Raw genomic sequence first — 18919 nt, forward strand, 5'->3', positions numbered from 1 at the left:
TGTGAGAGTGAGTGTGTGTGTGTGTGTGTGTGTGAGAGTGTGTGTGCACACCTGCTTTAAAACTTGCAGACCCACAACTTTTTAATTTGAGAAATTGGTTAAGTTGGCTCGGTGGATCAGCGGCAGGTCCTTTGTGCTGAAAAATGCTCATCTGCTTTATAAAAACTTCCAGTTTAGACATTACAATCACTTGCATTAATTTAAAAACCCGGTTACAGCATTATTTTTAATCTTAAAAAGTGTTTAAAGTTAAGAGGGGTTTTGAAAGAGTAAATGAGAACTTGTTTTCACGGGCAGGTAACTAGAGGACACCGATTTAAGATAAGTGGCAAAAGAACCCGAGGGGAAATCATTTTTTTTCCCCCCGCAGCGAGTTGTTGTGATCTGGGACGCGCTGCCTGAAGAGCGGTGGAAGCAGACACAACAGTAACTTTCAAAAGTAAATTCAATAAATACTCAAAAGGAAAACTTTGCTGGGAAATGAGGAAAGAGGGAGGGAGGGAGGGAGGGAGGGAGGGGAGAACTCATTGGATAGCTCTTTCGAAGAACCGGTACAAATACGATGGGCTGAATGGCCGCCTGTGCTATTACTGGTTTGCATTGGATGTCCCCAAATGATGAGAATTAGCTACCCCCCTTGAAATAAGATTTACAATTCATTATCTTAGGAACATTGCTAGACAAAAGACCAAATTCCATCTAGTTCACCAACTACTGTCCTGATCCTATTATCACCAATTCCATTATCATTGTACAATCACAGCGCTCAATCTCTATCACTGCATCTACAACTACAACAGACCCAGCTGAGGTGAGGGTCCCAGTGGGGGAAAGAGAGCTTTGGGAACCACAGGTCCAAAGTCACCGGTTCCTCCTGAGCTCGCTACACTTACCACACGGCATGTCGCTCATTACTCACATACTGGATCCCAAAGGTGAGATTTTCTGAAAGAAATCTTTCTCATTTGCATTTGAATGAATACTAACATTACTAATACAATACTGTTCCTATGGAGCCTGTTCTGATAGTATTGTGAAGACATTTAGTTCACCGCACTTAACACTTTCATGTAAAGGGTGATTGTAAAACCTCCCTACGGGAATCGGAGCCAGTCTGATGTGCAGACATTGGCTCCTTTATCCCAACACATTGCACAACACACCAATATGGATTGTGCCATAGGGGTTGGGGTTTTAGTAATGGTAGCATGTGGTGCTGGCCCCTATGGGGGCGGGGGGGGTCTATGAAAGCAGGAGTGTGACAGGTAGACATCACTGCCCTGGATCTGGATGAAGTACCATGCATAAATACCAAAGTACCGTCAGTCTCTCGAAAGCCTGATCAATCTTTAATAAGGCGAATGTGGCTGGGCACCAGGCCCGGGGAGGTGCTCTGTGGGAGGCGCTCTGTGGGAGGCGCTCTGTGGGAGGCTCCGGACACAAGCTCAATTGCAGCTGAAATCTGACCCTCCCAATGCTGTACCTATGCAAGGTGTGATGGATTGTTACTCTATTGAAAGCTCTATTTTATTAACTCCACAATATATTTATAGTAGTGAGGAAGCAGATCAGTGCATAGGATGTAGTTTTGACTTTTTGTACTTAAAGTTTCCATTTTTATAGTGTTACAGTCTGGATTTTCCAATCAGCATTATTTTAATGCTAGTGACGACACAACACACATTAAAACAACAGCTGCAGGGAAATCTGGGCATGCAAAATATTACACACACATATGCATGAGTAAGCAAAGTGGGCCTACACACACACACGTGAGCAAAGTGGGCCCACACAAGAGTGAGCAGAGGTTGCGGGTGGCAAGGGTTCCATTTTCTTTTCTGAAGAGCTGCATTTTGTGAAGGCTCAGCCCCAAAGCCTGGGAAAGGACTGGGTTTGGCCTGATGTCAGTTCGCTGCTTTTCAGAAAAGGATTGCCCCATCTCACCCTCAGCAAATAACTGTCTCCTAGTTTCAATTGAAAGGCCTTTTGATGTGTTATTATTGGTTTGCATTGAATGGCCTCGAGGTCAGTTAGGGGCTATTAACGATCCAAAAGGCCCCAAAACAGATTAGTGTCTGGGAGGCTCGGTGATTGAACTGATTGCTGAAAAGACGGTTGTTAATGCTGCACCCACATTATACATGTGCCAAATTGAGCGTGTATTCAGAAAAGAACAGTATAGCTTCAACAAAATAGCTGCATGCTTTCATTTTGGAGTCTGAAAGCTGTACCTTGGTGGTTTCCTCCAGCTCAATAGTCCCGAGGAGAGGGAGGAACTTTAAATCTGTGAAGTACTTGTTTTTGCTCTTACTCACCATGGAGAAGCACCTCCAGTGCCTACAGACTGGACACTGGTGTTTTGCAGGTGAGTATCAGGGTCCCAACATCCCAGGGAGTTTGTTTCTGTGACATGAAATGTGTCTTGAACACTGCTGCCAATTAACTACAGTCCTTCGGGCACTCTGCACTGCACACTATTATACCACGATCACTGTCAATGTGCAGCTCCCAGCTTTATACCACGATTAGTTTTATTTCTGCCATTGAGGCTGTACTGTTCTTTTAAACAGAGGTTTGACCCATGGATGAAGATTTTTAGTTGTCTCTCATTTGTCATGTTAATTAGAAAGCTTGGAATTTGTAATAAATTTTAAAAATACTTCAACTGTGGTTTAAGAATTATGTTTTTTATGGATTTGCAGTATTGTCAAGATTTCAGTAAAGCAAAATTTAAACTATGGCACGTTGGCAATGAACTCAGTGCCACAATACACCCCCCCCCCACTATACACTGAATGCCCCCTCCCATGATCAGGACAACTCAATTAAAATACACATGCAGTCACAGTACTTTTAAGAATGTCAGAAGTTTATTTTTCAGCTCGTTTATCAGGAGAATCAGATTCATAAAATTAAAAACAGTGACATGTTTTAAATATCACTATTAGCAATAGTGACATTGTTATTCATGATTACAGTAAGGCTTTTACAGTGAACTTAAGCTAACAGCTTCACTAGATATATATATACACACACACCATAAATACTTCATAATCCTCAAAGCAAACACATTCCAGTTCTCGAGTAGCAGCGTGAGATTTTAAGGCCATGTAATAAGCATGCAGTCGCATCCAGTGTAGGCAGCATGTTGGGATATTCCAAACATCAGCTCCATGGGATAAACCAAACAGCAGCTCCGTGGGCCGATTGGGATAGACCAAACACCAGCTCCGTGGGCCGATTGGGATAGACCAAACACCAGCTCCGTGGGCCGATTGGCATGGAACAAGATGGGTACACAGCGATAAATCAGAAGTGAGTTGCAAGCAGGTGAACTTTCTCATCCCTTTGGATTACATCAGAATAGCACACTTTACTGTGCGTGGCCAAATATTCCAGCATCACTAATACTTCATGAACATTGTATTTAAGACTCATTTACATGGGTATTGCAGAACCATCTTTCAAGTGAAAAGATTAAATACAATTTAAGGAAGCCCTAAGCGACCATTGACAAAATTGCTCTTGTACTCGCAGTTAATTTGTTACTTGGCTCACGCAATCTTCCTTACTAAATGAATCAGCCCAGCTGCAGACATGATGCTGCAGCCAGTATAAAGTGGGACTGGGAGTCTAGTCCTTTACCTGAATCAGCTCAGAACTCTCATGCATTGATCAGTAATAGTTTCAGGAATGCACATCAGCTGGACGCAGGACCCGACTGCACAGCTAACGGAATGTCCATACTTCAAGATCCTGCACCTTGAAATCTTCATATCTGGATAGAACGATGTTGTTAAAGGTCTTACAGGGATGGCTTCTTCCATGATTGAGATCTTCATCCAACCATAAGCCAAAATGTCCACTTAATAGGAGAGACAAATAAGATTTAATATACAGTTCATCAGAGGTATTCACTGTTCTTTAAAAGGTTCTTCGGTAGCAGAGTTTAGAAATATAAAACAAGTTATCTGGCGAGAAAAGGTATTTCTTTTTGCTATTTTGACTGTGTGTTTGTAATCCTACACTAAACCGATAGATTTATCAGTGGCAACTATAAAGATATTTAGATGATGGAATAATTGAACAGAGACCCCATAGTAAAGAGGATGTGTATTCTACATCATTATATATTCAGAAAGTATTTAGGGAGAGAATTTATTGCCATCTTTCGCCCCTTGCGTCTGCTGCTTAAGTACAGCCTGCAGTTAGGAAGTGAGTGTGTGGGGAAATTCCATAACAGGGACATGGCCCTGAGCCACTCTTTTCCAGGTGCTCCATTGTAGTGATGTCCTGAATAGAAAGAGGGTGTCGAGCCCATCGTGCCTGTGCCAGACTGTGGTAATTGGCATAACATTCAGAATTGAGACAGCAAACACTTTCAATTTAAAAAGGAAGCAATCGGGATATTTGCTGAGACAACAATTTATCCCAGGTGTTCAAATGGAAGAGCTGCCGATTTGTAGAAACATGTTAAGTGGGGACTGCTTTAACCATTATTCTTTATCATAGCTGGAACTGACCAGTGATTAAAATACTCATATTGACAGCTGTGGTTCAGTGGGTAACACACTTGCCTCTATGAGTCAGAAGGTTGTGGGTTCAAGTCCCACCTTGAGCACATAAATTTAGGCTGACACTCCAGTGCAGCGCTGAGGGAGTGCTGCACTGTTGGAGGTACCATCTTTCAGATGAGCTGTTAAACCAAGGCCCTGTCTGCCCCCTCAGGTGGATGTATAAGATCCCATGGGACTATTTTGTAGAGGAGCAGGGGAGTTATCCCTGATGTCCTGGGGCCAATATTTTATCACTCATTCAACATAACAAACAATTTATCTGGTCATTATCACATTGCTGTTTGTGGGAGCTTGCTGTGTGGAAAATGGCTGCTGCGTTTCCCACATTACAACAGTGACTACACTCAAAGTACTTCATTGGCTGTAAAGCGCTTTGAGATGTCTGGCGGTCGTGAAAGACGCTATATAAATGCAAGTCTTTATTAGTGTGCAATTAAAATGTAATTTTCATATTTAGGCCGAAAGATTTTTTTTATCTAAATGTATCTTCTCTTTCTCTCTCTCCTCCTCTGCCCCCACCCCCCCCCAAGCAATGATGGAATGAACAAACGGGATGCTATCTGAGCTCTCCTTTCCAACCCAGGCATTTTAAACTCTGCTTTCAGATTGGATATCCTTCACTCAGAAATTGAATAAGTACAGTTGCTACAGTCACATACAGACACTGGCAGATGTAGGACGAACACGGTCTAAATGTTCCAAAAACAACCTTCTCAAATGGCAGAAGATAAAATTATGCCAGAGTGTGGTCTGGGTGTCAACATTACACTATTTGTAACAATTAGCTAACTAACATCGGTTTAGAGCACAATAAAGATCTATTGTTGGGTTGGTATTTAAAGGCTCCTCACTATTTTACAGTGAAAAAGAGGCGAATGCAAGAACAATGAAATGAAAAGCAGAATAGGTGCAAAAACCATTGATGGGCAGCTTGTGGAGAATATTTACACAATTTAACTGTGGAGGAATTAAAATGTAATTTTCATATTTAGGCCGAAAGATTTTTTTAATCTAAATGTATCTTCTCTTTCAAAGGAGCATGTATTTAAAATGCAATTTTCAAAAAGTTCTGAATTGGGTTTAAATTTACTAATGTGATTATAATTGTTAAATGATCTTTTTAAACAAGGAATGGTTGCTTTCAGGCCAGTGGAAAATGTCCCTTGAAACAGGTATTTCCTGTTCAGATAAAATGCTGTTAATTTGCGCCAGGATCTGATTGGAGATGTGCCTGGTTTATTGAATGGGAGGGCAGCGGTTTGGAGCAGGAGGCTTCCTCTTTCCCCAGCCACAGGCACAACAGGAAGTGCAGAGATCCTTCTGAAAATTTACCTTCCTCCTCCTATTGCTAGTGAGTCCAAACTTCCTTTTATGAAGAAAGAATTCTCTCCAGTCCATTGGAATATCTACAACAACAAAAATCAGAATCTGTTCAAACAAAAATTGCCATGTTATTTGGAAGGAAATCAGAATCAGACAGACAATCTTAAATAGGTATAGGATCAGAGGCTGCCTAATCAGAGTGCAGAGTGCAGCGAGCGAGGCAGTGCTAAACCTGAACTACCATTGGTTAGTTCCAATGGTGCCTAGCTTTAGGAAGGATATCAAGGCTGTGGAGAGGGTGTACAAGAGATTCATTACGCTACTAGGGATTAGAAGCTTTAGTTACGAGGACTGTCGCGAGAAACGGGGGCTGAATTATGAAGCATTTGGACAGGTAAATAGGGGAACTATTCCCACTGGTCAGTGAACTAACAATTAGTCGGCACACATCATCATCACCAAAAGAGCAAAGGACACAACCTGAAATATGCAAGTCAGTCAGCATCTTTAATGAGAGACAGGTTAAAGTTCAGCCTATAACCCTTCCTCAGCCTGGCACCTGGAAGGTTCTTTATGGCACATGTGCATCTCCCGCATTGTGGTTTTGTTGGAAATGGACAAATCTGGTGTTAAATAATGGAAATACACAGATTGGTCAGTATGTGCAAAGAGAGATCATTTTATTTGCATGTAGACCCTTTGAGAGATGCTGATAATCTGTCTTTTCCTTCCACAGACCCTACAAGTTGTTGCTGTTGTATGTTCAATTTGCTATTTAAGAACACTACAATTGCAGCTTTGTTTTACGCGCCGAAATCGGTTTGTGTTGTTTGAGACCAAAGAGTTGTCTGAATTGTGGCACTTGTTTATTTTGATCATTTTATTCTGATTCTTCACCTGCAAAATAATGAAACTAAAAGTATTGGGAAGTGGCCAAAACAAGGCCAAAGTGGGTCCAAACAAGCCACTAACGATGGGAGAATGATGTTAGAAGATTGCAAGTGCTGACTTCCCCACCCAGACAGCTACACTCAGATGGACAGTGACTTGACCTTCCGTGCTCGGACAGCAGTGGAAAAATAGATATTCCTGAATTGCCGCTGGGTCTTTGCTTAAAGAGGAAAGAAAAGCATGGAATGGACTTCCCGACTCTATGGGGAGTGACTGACCTCAGATTATCAAACAGGAACAGTAACCAGGTCCAAATCAAGGGTGCAGAGATCTCGCAGGTCACCAATCACCATCCCCAGACCAATCACAGGTCACCAATCACCATCCCCAGACCAATCACAGGTCACCAATCACCATCCCCAGACCAATCACAGGTCACCAATCACCATCCCCAGATCCTGAGCAAACAAAAAAGGGTCTTTGATCATGGAAAGTGGTCCATAAACTTGAGATCCCAAAACTTGGCTGCTCGTGTCCTAACTTGCACCAGCTCCCGTTCACCCATCACCCCTGTGCTCACTGACCTACACTGGCACCCAGTCCACCAATACCTCAAAATTTAAAACTCTCATCCACGTGATCAAATCCCTCTGGTGATCAAATCCCTCCGTGGCCTTGCCCTCCCTATCTCAATAACCTCCCCCAGCCTTCCAAGCACTCTGCGTTCCTCCAATTCTGGCATCTTGTGCCTTGCCTCCCCTCCCCCCACCCCAACATTGGCGGCCATGCCTTCAGCTGCCTCGGCCCCAAGCTTTGGAATTCCCTCCCTAAACCTCTCCCACCAAGCTTTTTGTAACCTGTGCTGTCTGCTTCTTGGCACGGTGCTAACTTGTGTCCGATTATGCTCCTGTGAAGCGCCTTGGGACATTTTACTGCATTAAAGGTGCTATATAAAAAGAAAGTTGTCGTAAAACTCTTTATACTGCAATTAAAGTAACTTCCATGGAAAACGGTTAGTGGAAACCCAAGCTATCATAGCCCCGCCTTCCTGGATTTCATTGAATCATCTTTCAGATGTTATTCATTTGGAGTGACATTTCAATTCAAACACAGAAATGATGTTCTATTATCACTTTTAGATAAAAGGCAGCTTCACCGATGAAGCCAATTTGAACACGTACTCCACTATCGACTCCCCACAAACACACACGCTTTTCATGCTGTATTTATGCTCATAGCAGCGTAACCTGCACACAAGCTCCAATTCTATGGTGTTCCAGCTACTCAATCCTCACTGAAACACACTCGCAGTGTAATCGGAGAGCGGCATGATGTCTCAGTTCTCAATAACAGCGGGCTCAGTCCCAGGGGCCATCAGGTCTCTGAACCTCACCCAGCAAGGAGCTGAAGCCTTCGAGGGAGCGAGAGCAGCAGAGAAAGAAAATCCATGTTTCCATTAACTTGTTCACCAGGATCTGGTTACTACGTTCACTCCAAACATACCTTAAAATCAAGACTAAAGGTGAAGAGAAAGGTTTGTCCTGTCCCATAGAAATGATCACTTGGCTTTGGGGGGTGAGAAGTCAAAGCACCAAACACCTGTAATGGACACAAGGTGGTTAAGTATTTGCTGCTACGGCTCAGAGAGGTAATGCAGGGAAGATGTTCCGACAGCACCGTTGACTCCTTCCTTACCTGACCATGTGTGTCCTTTAAAACCAGGAGTACTGGCGAGTCAGCATTGGCTACTTTGCGGTACAGGGTTTTCAGACTAAAGCCATGCGACGATGCGCTGTACACCAGTTGCCACGGATGTCCCACAGTTCGAGGTGGTAGATATTTTGAAATCTACAGTGCAATGCAAGACAGCAATCTAAATAAATGCATAGTTAATCCAAGCAAGGTGGAAGTGTTAGTTGCTCTCCATTATAGAAAATAATTCCATACAGTTTCTGTCAAAGCTAATTATGCATTTGTCAACGTTCAGCTGCATGAAGAGCAAAGTTGTACCTTTTCCTACTGGGGCAGAGCTGCCAATTGTGTCTCCAACATTCTCCTATCTGTCCTGGGGGAGGGGGCAGTTCCACACTCTTGAGCAGTAAATCTAGGGGTTTCCTGGCCACCAGCCTTAGAAAATCTTTGGTGTTGTCTCAAGCTGTGCCAGACCCAAGGACCAGGAGCCAGCGGTACTAGATCTGCCAGAGACTTTAGTCATCACCATCCCAGGACATGGTACGAGCCATCAGGACCAGCACGACTACTTCTACTAAAGCTGGTCTGATAACAGGAACTGCATAGTGGGAATTTTGCTCAGGAGATTTCCAGTAAGAATGCTGCTTCTGTATTTTTGTAAATTGTATGAACTCATTAGCAGCAATGCTCGAGATAGCAAAAGGTTTTGATTTCCAGGGCTGCTTGATGTAGCTTTTAATTTGAGGTCGAGTGGAGACCTGGTGCTACCAGCTGCTGACAAATGGATCTTCGAGGGGCCAAATTGCCTTCTCCTGCTCCTATTCCTTATGTTATGTTCTTCAGCAAACGGTGGCACCCTGAGAGTTCGCCAGATTTGCCAAGGCCAGCAGCCAGGAAGACCCTTTCTTAAAAAAGCAGCCATGACCCTTGACCCATGACCCCGCTAAATCGAATATAAACACAACTTTACTTCAGTTCATCTTTGGCTGGCCCTGTGAATTAGAATTAAACTTAAACTTCCCATCTCTCCTTGGCAACAGCACAGGTCAGGGTGCAGACAATGGGTCGTCTTGGTACTGCCCCACCTTCATCTGCATATCTCCAATGATTTCCTCACTAAAATCTTCCTCCTCGTTTCCTCACCTCATCCTCAATTATCTAAACTTACACCTAAAGTTCCTTTTCCACCTCCAACCCACAATTTTAACTTCCACTGACTTCATCATGCAGGTCCCAGCCACCTTGGAGTCACAATCGCCAATCTGATAACTTCCACTCCGACTGTCCAGATCTTCCGCTCAATTTCTCTCCATTCCTTTACCATCTCCCTTTTGGGGGGTGTGTTTGGGGGGGGGGGGGGGAGGAATAGGCTACCCAGCATCACCTCTTGCTCCCAACTGCTGCTCCTCAGAATGAACCATTTACAGAGCCTTTAACATGGAGAAACATTCCAAGATGCTTCAGAGTGGAAGAAAGGAATGGAGAGAGTTAATAGCGGTGATGAAAGGCTTAGTTGGAGAGATTTTTTTTCAATAAAAAAAGGAGCTTCTGAATGGTGAGAGAAGTAGGCATAAAGGGTTAGGGAAAGAGTTTGGGAGAGTAGGACCGAGAAGAACTAAGCTCGGCCACCAAATGGTGAAGTTGGAAAGGGAGCGGCGAAAGAGATGACGTACAAAAGTAGAGCCAGAGGTAGGATATGGCAAGGCTGTCTGGGGAGTTACAAGGGTGATACCAGAAATGCGAGGGTATACATATCAGGAAAGGATGAACCGGCTGGGTCTCTTCTCTTGAAAAAAGGCTGAGGGGTGACCTAATAGAGGTCTTGAAAATGATGAAAGGTTTAGATAGAGTGGATACAGAGAGAATGTGGGAAAGAACATAACTAGAGGCCATCAATATAAGATAGTCACCAAGAAATCCAAAACGGAATTCAGAAGAAACTTATTTACCCAGAGTATGGTGAGAATGTGGAACTTGCTACATGTGGTTGAAGCGAATAGTATCGATGCATTTAAGGGGAGGCTAGACAAAGCATGTGAGGGAGAAGGGAATAGAGGGTTATGCTGATAGTCAGATGAGGAAAGACTGGAGGGAAGCTCGTGGAGCATAAACCCCAGCATAGATTGGTTGGGCCGAATGGCTTATTTCTGTGCCATATAAATCGATGTAATCCTATGTATATGAGGGTTTATAAAAAGAGGGATAAAAAGGCTAATTCATCCACTGACATTTCTGCCCCAGAGCCATCTGCTCAACACCTGCTTGGGCTGCACTTTCAAACATGGAAAGGAAAATGAAGCTATAATTATGTCCGTCCATGCTCACCCGAGCATCAGACAATTAATTATTACACACCACCCTCCAACCGCTAGCAATAGCAACTCTTGCCAACCCATTCAGTACTTGTTTCTGCCAGACCTCTCTGCTCTCCATTCTCTGGTTCACTCAGTCCAGCGCCCAGCTTTGGACCTTTCAATTTGGGGGCTGCAGATTTAGGCGCACATGATGCCCCAATTATCCACTGCCAGATCAAGCAATATGGCCTCCCTCTCCTCCAGGAGACTCACCATCTCAACTCTCTGCCAACCCAGTTCCACAACTACCTCCCAGCAGTCCAATGTTTGCAGATATTAACTCGGGCATTCATCGCCCTGCTTTCTAAACTGTGGTTATCACCTTGCTCCTCACCATACCCCCTCAGTCTTCACAACTGCTGTTTCTAATCCGGTGAGTCCCACAAGACAAGTGCCACCAATATCTTATACAACTACAACCATATCCTTTCATTGCCTTTCCTTTGTGTACCACCTCTGGACTATCACAGTTCAATTCCTACCTATCCCAATATCGCCATCACAGCTTTTGTGATTGAATGTTGCCGTGCAAGTGAAGCAGCGGCGTTCCATCCTCGGGTTTACATTTGATGGTTCCCTTTGATTGCCTGTCAATACGTCCAAGGTGAAGGAACTTCTGGCTACTTTATTCATTGGCAAATCAGGGGGCCATAAATATAAGATCGCCACTAACAAATCCAATAGGGAATTCAGGAGAAACTTCTTTTCCCAGAGAGCAGTGAGAATGTGGAACTCGCTGCCACGGAGTGGTTGAGGCAAATAGCACAGATGCATTTAAGGCAAAGTTAAATAAACACACGAGGGAGAAAGGAATAGGTGATGATGATAGGGTGAGATGAAGCAAGATGGGAGGTGGCGCATCCAAAGCATAAACACTGGCCTGGACTTGTTGGGCCCTAATGAATTTACATCACCAGAAACAGGCCAATGTTATTTATGGCTTAACCAAAGCCATCCAGTTTGGTTCTCACTATGAATTTTCTTTTCATTACAGTTTCCTTCTACAGTAAACTAGCAATGGTATGAATAGTACCGTCCGGGAAAGGTAGGTAAGGACTTGTAGGAGAACAAGGGGTACTCTCACTGCCCCATACCTTCTCAATGTGAAAAGATTCCAGTAAGTTGCTTTTCCCCTGAAGAACAGGTGCAATATTCCCAAATTCGGAGTCAAAGATATCACCGCAATGTTTCAATGGGTCGTCCTCCACTGTTACAATCTGGAAAGGACAATTGTTACAGGTCAGTAGCTAGTTAGCTCTGGAACAGGGAATTAAACTGTTAACCTTTTCACTGGCACAAACTACATTGGTACCATATCCAATAAAAAAATTTTATTTTAATTACTGGAACAATTCCCCCCCATCGAATTAATTTGAAGAGAATGTTCAAAGAATAAACATTCTAAACCAACATCATAGACGAACACTGGCACTGGAACGGCAGCAGTGGGGACTAAAGTGCAAAAAGCCCAAGGACTTTTATTTATATGCAACTTCGAATACATTCTGAAGACTGGCACACTATGGCACCCCACACCTGGCACAGTCCAATTTGTAATACTTATGGATTCTGAGCTCACCTTTATGATTTGAAATGTTAATCATGCAGGTCTTCAGAATGCATCTTCTGGTGCTGCTCTGACGATTCACTGGCAAACTAACTGTATAGTGTGGTACAGAGCCACATGGGTCCAGGTTTGATTGAGGCACCTCGGGTGGTTGGTCCTGGGCATGGAAAGTCTTCAAATTAGTGTTCATGTGCAATGCTTATCTAGGCTTACACATGAATTAACAACTTGGGAAAGGCAATGGATGGTTGCTGCTGCCTGTGGATCAATATTTCAGCAAAAATCATTGCCTCAGATGAAAGAAAATTGGGACGGTGGCAATATAAGAAATAGGAGCAGCAGTAGGCCATTCGGCCCCTCGAGCCTGCTCCGCCATTCAATAAGATCATGGCTGATCTTCTACCTCAACTCCACCTTTCCTGCACTGTCCCCATATCCCTTCATATCCAAAAATCTATCTATCTCGGTCTTCAATACACTCAAAGACTGAGCCTCCACAGCCCTCTGGGGTAGAGAATTCCAAAGATTCACCACCCTCTGAGTGAAGAAGTTTCTCATCTCAGTCCTAAATGGCCGACCCCTTATTCTGAGACTGTGACCCCTGGTGCTAGATGCCCCAGCCAGGGGAAACATCCTCCCTGCATCTATCCTGTCAAGCCCTGTAAGAATTTTGTACGTTTCAATGAGATCACCTCTCATTTTTCTAAACTCGAGAGAATACAGGCCTAGTCTCAATCTCTACTCATAGGACAATCCCCCCATCCCAGGAATCAGTCTGGTGAACCTTGGTTGCACTCCCTCAATGGCAAGTATATCCTTCCTTAGGTAAGGAGACCAAATACACAATACTCCAGTGCGGTCTCACCAGGGCACTAAATAATTGCAATAAGACGTCTTTACTCATACTCAAAGCCTCTTGTAATAAAGGCCAACATACCATTTGCTTTCTTAATTGTTGCTGTATCTGCATGTTAACTTTCAGTGATGTGTACAAGGAGACCCAAGTCCCTCTGAACACCAACATTACCCAATCTCACCATTTAAAAAATACTCTGCTTTTACATAAGAACATAAGAAATAGGAGCAGGAGTAGGCCATACGGCCCTTCGAGCCTGCTCCGCCATTCAATAAGATCATGGCTGATCTGATCATGGACTATCTGATCATGGACTCAGCTCCACTTCCGCGCCCGCTCCCCTTATCCTCTTATTGTTTAAGAAACTGTCTATTTCTGTCTTAAATTTATTCAATGTCCCAGCTTCCACAGCTCTGAGGCAACAAATTCCACAAATTTACAACCCTCAGAAGAAATTTCTCCTCGTCTGTGTTTTAAATGGGCGGCCCCTTATTCTAAAATCATGCCGTCTAGTTCTAGTCTCCCCCATCAGTGGAAACATCCCCTGCGCATGCACCTTGTCAAGACTTTTCTATCGAACGCCTTCAGAAAATCCAAATACACCACATCCACTGGTCTCCTTCATTCTGCTAGTTATAACCTCAAAAAAACTAACAGATTTGTCAAACATGATTTCTCTTTCATAAATCCATGTCGACTCTGCCCAATCCTAATTAAAATTTAACATTTTTTTTAATAAAATGCCCTGTTACCACATCCTTAATTACAGATTCTAGCATTTTCCTTACTACTGGTCTGTAGTTCCTCGTTCTCTCCCTCCCTCCCTCCTTTCTGAAATAGCGGAGTTACATTAACTACCTTCCAATCTGCAGGAACGTTTCTAGAATCTAGGGAATTTTGGAAGATAACAACCAATGCATCCACTATCTCTATCGCTACCTCTTTTAAAACCCTAGGATGTAGGTCATCAGGCCCAGGGGATTTACCAGCTTCCAGTCCCATTAATTTCTTCAGTATTTTTTTTTTAAGCTAATACTAATTTCTTTCAGTTCCTCATTCTCACTAGACCCCTAATAATCCACTTTTTCCAGGGGGTTTTTCGTGTCTGCTTCGATGAACACAGGCACAAAGTATTTGTTTAATTTCTCTGCTATTTCCTTATTCCCCATTATAATTTCTCTAAGTCGAAGCCTGCAGGGGATCCACATTTACTTTGCTAATGTTTTCCTTTTTACATACCTATAGAAACTTTCAGTCTGTTTTTATGTCTCTCGCTGTTACAGGACCAGTAATCCAGAGGCCTGGACTAATCATCCAGAGACAGGAGTTCAAATCCCACCACGGCAGCTGGGGAATTTTTAAATTCAGTTCGGTTTCTTTTAAAGTTAAATCAAATCAATACTGGGGACCGCGATCCATAGAATCATAGAAATTTACAGCACAGAAGGCGGCCATTTCGGCCCATCGTGTCCCTGCCAGCTGACAGAACTATGCAGCCTAATCCCACTTTCCAGCTCTTGGACTGTAGCCCTGTACCTTACGGCACATCCAAGTGCATATCGAGGTACTTTTTAAATATGGTGAGGGTTTCTGCCTCTACCAACCTTCCACCCTTTCAGGCAGCGAGTTCCAGACCTCCATCACCCTCTGGGATGAAACTACCAGATTGTCGTAAAAACCCATCTGGTTCACGAGCGTCCTTTAGGGAAGCAAACCTGCCGCCCTTACCCGGTCTGGCCTATAGGCGACTGCAGACCCACAGCAATGTGATTGACTCTTAACTTGCCCTCTGAAATGGCAGCTCACCATCACCTTCTGAAGGGCAATTAGGAGCGGGCATTAAATGTTGGCTTTGCTGGACACGCCCACATCCCATGAACAAAAAAAAAATAGCGCCTTTAACGCATCCCAAAGGACTTTACAAGAGCGTTATCAAACAAAATGTGACACCGAGCCACATAAGGAGATATTGGGGCAGATGACCAAAAGCTTGGTCAAAGAGGTAGGTTCTAAGGAGCGTCTGCCACTTGTACCACAGCAAAGAATTAGACACACGCACACAAATTGTCATTGCGAACAAAGGAGCTATCCAATTAATCTACATTCGCCACTTACTGACCTGCACAAAAGGTCCACGCTCCCCATTTGCTTTGTAAATTATTTTATATTTTGCTGCCAGGCTTTTATTTGCTTTTCTTTCCGCTGTTCCTGGCCTTGCCATTCTACTCAGACATAAACCTCTCTCGGCGAGCAGTGCCTCAAAGCAAACTGCACAACTACGTTTAGCATATTTGAAATATAAAACAATTGGCTGCCATTAATTTCCTTTTTTTTTAAAAAAAACTTCCAAAAAGGAATTCAAGCATTTAACCAGTTAGACTGAAATAAGGGAACACTACCTTTACAGTAAACATGTTGATTAAATATTCTGCATAAAGGGGAGTGAATGTAAAACTCTCCCTCGATAACTCATTCTGATGGCCGCTCATGGAATGGCCCAACTCTGGCTTCATGAAAAACATGTAGAAAAAAATGCTAGAGAAAAGCTTCATTATTCCACACTAAATATTTTAAATGCAACTAAACAAAATGCCGGACGATTACTGCACCTTCCTTTGTAGAGTGTACTTCTAAGAACATAAGAAATAGGAGCAGGAGTCGGCCATTTGGCCCCTTGAGCCTGCTCCGCCATTTAATCATGGCTGATCTGATCATGGGCTCAGCTACACTTCCCTGCCCGCTCCCCATAACCCTTTATTCCCTGATCGCTCAAAGATCTGTCTATCTCCGCCTTAAATATATTCAATGACCCAGCCTCCACAGATCTCTGGGGCAGAGAATTCCATAGATTTACAACCCTCAGAAGAAATTTCTCCTCATCTCAGTTTTAAATGGGCGGCCTCTTATTCTGAGACTATGTCCCCTAGTTTTAATTTCCCCTATGAGTGGAAATATCCTCTCTGCATCCACCTTGTCGAGCCACCTCATTATCTTAAATGGTTCGATAAAATCACCTCTGGTGTTCAGAAGAATGAGTATATAGGCCCAATCTATCTTCATAAGTTAACCCCCTCATCGCCAGAGAAGGTTCACTAGGTTGATTCCAAACAGCCTCCAATGCATGTATATCCTTCCTTAAATATGGAGACCAAAACTGTACGCAATACTCCAGGTGTGGCTTCACCAATATACTTTGTACAGTTGTAACAGGACTTCACTGCTTTTATATTCTATCCCTCTTGCAATAAAGGCCAACATTCCATTTGCCTTCCTGATCACTTGCTGTACCTGCATACTAACTTTTAGTGTTTCATGCACAAGGACCCCCAGGTCCCTCTGTACTGCAGCACTTGCAATTTTTCTCCATTTAAATTATAATTTGCTTTTTTATTTTTTCTGCCAAAGTGGATAACCTCACATTTTCCCATATTATACTCCATTTGCCAAATTTTTGCCCACTCACTTAGCCTGTCTATATCCCTTTGCAGATTTTTTGTATCCTCCTCACAATTTGCTTTCCCACCCATCTTTGTATCACGAGCAAACTTGGCTACATTACACTCGGTCCCTTCATGCAAGTCATTAATATAGATTGTAAATAGTGGAGGACCCAGCACCGATCCCTGCGGCATCCCACTAATTACTGTTTGCCAACCAGAAAATGACCCATTTATCCTGACTGACTATTTTCTGTTAGTTAGCCAATCCTTTATCCATGCTAATATATTGCCCCCAACCCCGTGAGCTTTTATCTTGTGCAGTAACGTTTTATGTGGCACCTTATCGATTGTCTTCTGGAAAACCACATACACCACATCCACTGGTTCCACCTTATCCACCTTGCTCGTTACATCCTCAAAGAATTCCAGCAAATTTGTCAAACATGGTTTCCGCCTTGTGGATACAATCCTTCGTCCCATTTCCCAGAAAAGCAATGCACCAATGGGCTATGTGAATGATTTGGTGAGTCAGATCTATTGGTGGGGTGCGGTTACTTAACTATTTAGAGAAGGAGGATCCCAGGTTTGGCATGTGGTCTGTGCCGAGTTTGGGGACAGCCAATTGGCACCAGCACCCAGAATGAAGGAGTTGGGATGGAGAAAATCAACCAAGCTTCTGCTCCTGATTATCCAATGACCTCTGCTGGGAAGTCACTTGGGTGGATATTGGATGGAGAACAGGATTAGACTCGGCTGCAATAACCTCAGTCGAACAGCGTACTGTTGCACTATTGAGGCTGGCACGTGAAGAATGGCCACTTCGGAGAGATAACAGAGGGCTGTCAGCCTTGGAATCAAACCACGGTAAATCAGATTGAACAAACAGGACATCAGCCTCGAAAACAGCTTTAATGTTGCTCCAAAATAAAAATTAAATCTGCAAATGTTGAAAATCTGAAATGAAAACAAAATGCAGTATATTGCAATCGTTTTCTGTAAAGAGACAAGCCAGGTGAACATTTCAGGTGTGCCAGAGTCAGAGGGAGGTATGTCCGAAATATTAATCCATCTGTTTTTAAAGGTTTATCCAAAAGCTAGCTGAAAATGTATTTACGCAGTATCAAAAGAACCAGAGACATTAGAGTTAAAATGTGAAATTCACCAAGTTCGTGTTTATATACAAATCAAATTGGCTTTATTTTTAGGACAAATATCTTTCCTGCCATAGCAACTCCAAGCAATCCATTAACAAATGCCTAATCACCGTGACTTACGTTTATTCTAAGTAACCAACATTTGGAGAAGTAAAGTGGAATTGTGCATGTGTGACAAGTACTTCATCCAGTATGTTTTGCTGCCTTACACAACAGAATTCAACTGCATTAACCAGGTCAGTACAGAGAGAAAACAAACTCTACATATCTAGAGTTCCATACGTCAGGAATGGCTTGAAACGACTGAACAGTTGACTAGCACCAATACAGAGAAGTAAAGAGTGTACACAAGATAATACTGTAGATAGTATTGCCTCATTGCTTCTACTCTGGACACCACTGTCTGTCGGAGGGAAACAGCAGACTCATTTTAAAAATGGGAGGAAGGAAATTAGAATGTTCAAACAATTTCAGTTCAGCAAAATGTTCATATCAGCTTTTGCCTCTCCAATTTTCTCCTCTCCACCTAATTGACTGGAATTGGGTTACAGTGCTATATTGGGGGGGGGGCGTCAGTCCTCCATACCTCACCAAAGTGGTTATTCTTCATGCATGAGCACACACACGACTGAGTCAGCTATTCATCCTCAGATGGTATCACAGCCACATCCAAATTTGTCGTCACCTCATGGTTACATGGACAATGCAGCAGGTAATGATCAGGGACATGGCTGATTTCCCGCCTACACTAAACATAACATAAGAAATAGGAGCAGGAGTAGGCCGTATGGCCCCTCGAGCCTGCTCTGCCATTTAATACGATCATGGCTGATCCAATCATGGACTCAGGTCCACTTCCCTTCCCGCTCCCCATAACCCCTTATTCCCTTATTATTTAAGAAACTGTCTATTTCTGTCTTAAATTTATTCAATGTCCCAGCTTCCACAGCTCTCTGAGGCAGCGAATTCCACAGATCCACAATCCTAAGAAAAAAATGTCTTCTCATCCAGTTTTAAATGGGCGGTCCCTTATTCTAACATCATGTCCTCTAGTTCTAGTCTCCC

The 18919-nt window shown here is 43.2% G+C and overlaps 2 protein-coding genes across 13 annotated transcripts in view; one reads left to right on the plus strand and one right to left on the minus strand.

Annotated features, from left to right (window-relative positions):
- selenon (selenoprotein N) overlaps window positions 1–2665 on the plus strand; it is a 30259-nt gene extending 27594 nt beyond the window's left edge. For both annotated transcript variants that reach the window (XM_070898833.1, XM_070898834.1), the window contains one exon: window positions 1–2665. This exon is cut by the window's left edge and continues 1996 nt beyond it. The gene's annotated coding sequence lies outside the window, so the exon portion shown is untranslated.
- A 192-nt stretch (window positions 2666–2857) lies between these two features.
- LOC139279698 (nuclear receptor coactivator 7) overlaps window positions 2858–18919 on the minus strand; it is a 115622-nt gene continuing 99560 nt past the window's right edge. For 8 of the 11 annotated variants that reach the window (XM_070898828.1, XM_070898827.1, XM_070898826.1 and 5 more), the window contains 5 exons: window positions 11932–12054; window positions 8487–8639; window positions 8295–8390; window positions 5910–5983; window positions 2858–3865 (listed from right to left, as the gene is read on the minus strand). In XM_070898828.1, coding sequence (XP_070754929.1) covers window positions 3730–3865; window positions 5910–5983; window positions 8295–8390; window positions 8487–8639; window positions 11932–12054 — 582 coding nt within the window. In that variant the 3' untranslated portion in view covers window positions 2858–3729. Of the gene's footprint in view, window positions 3866–5909; window positions 5984–8294; window positions 8391–8486; window positions 8665–11931; window positions 12055–12416; window positions 12562–18919 lie in introns of those variants that run through there. The other 3 variants (XM_070898830.1, XM_070898831.1, XM_070898832.1) reach the window with 3 other exon arrangements.

The sequence above is a fragment of the Pristiophorus japonicus genome, chromosome 14 (genome assembly GCF_044704955.1).
Source record: "Pristiophorus japonicus isolate sPriJap1 chromosome 14, sPriJap1.hap1, whole genome shotgun sequence".
NCBI lineage: Eukaryota > Metazoa > Chordata > Chondrichthyes > Pristiophoridae > Pristiophorus > Pristiophorus japonicus.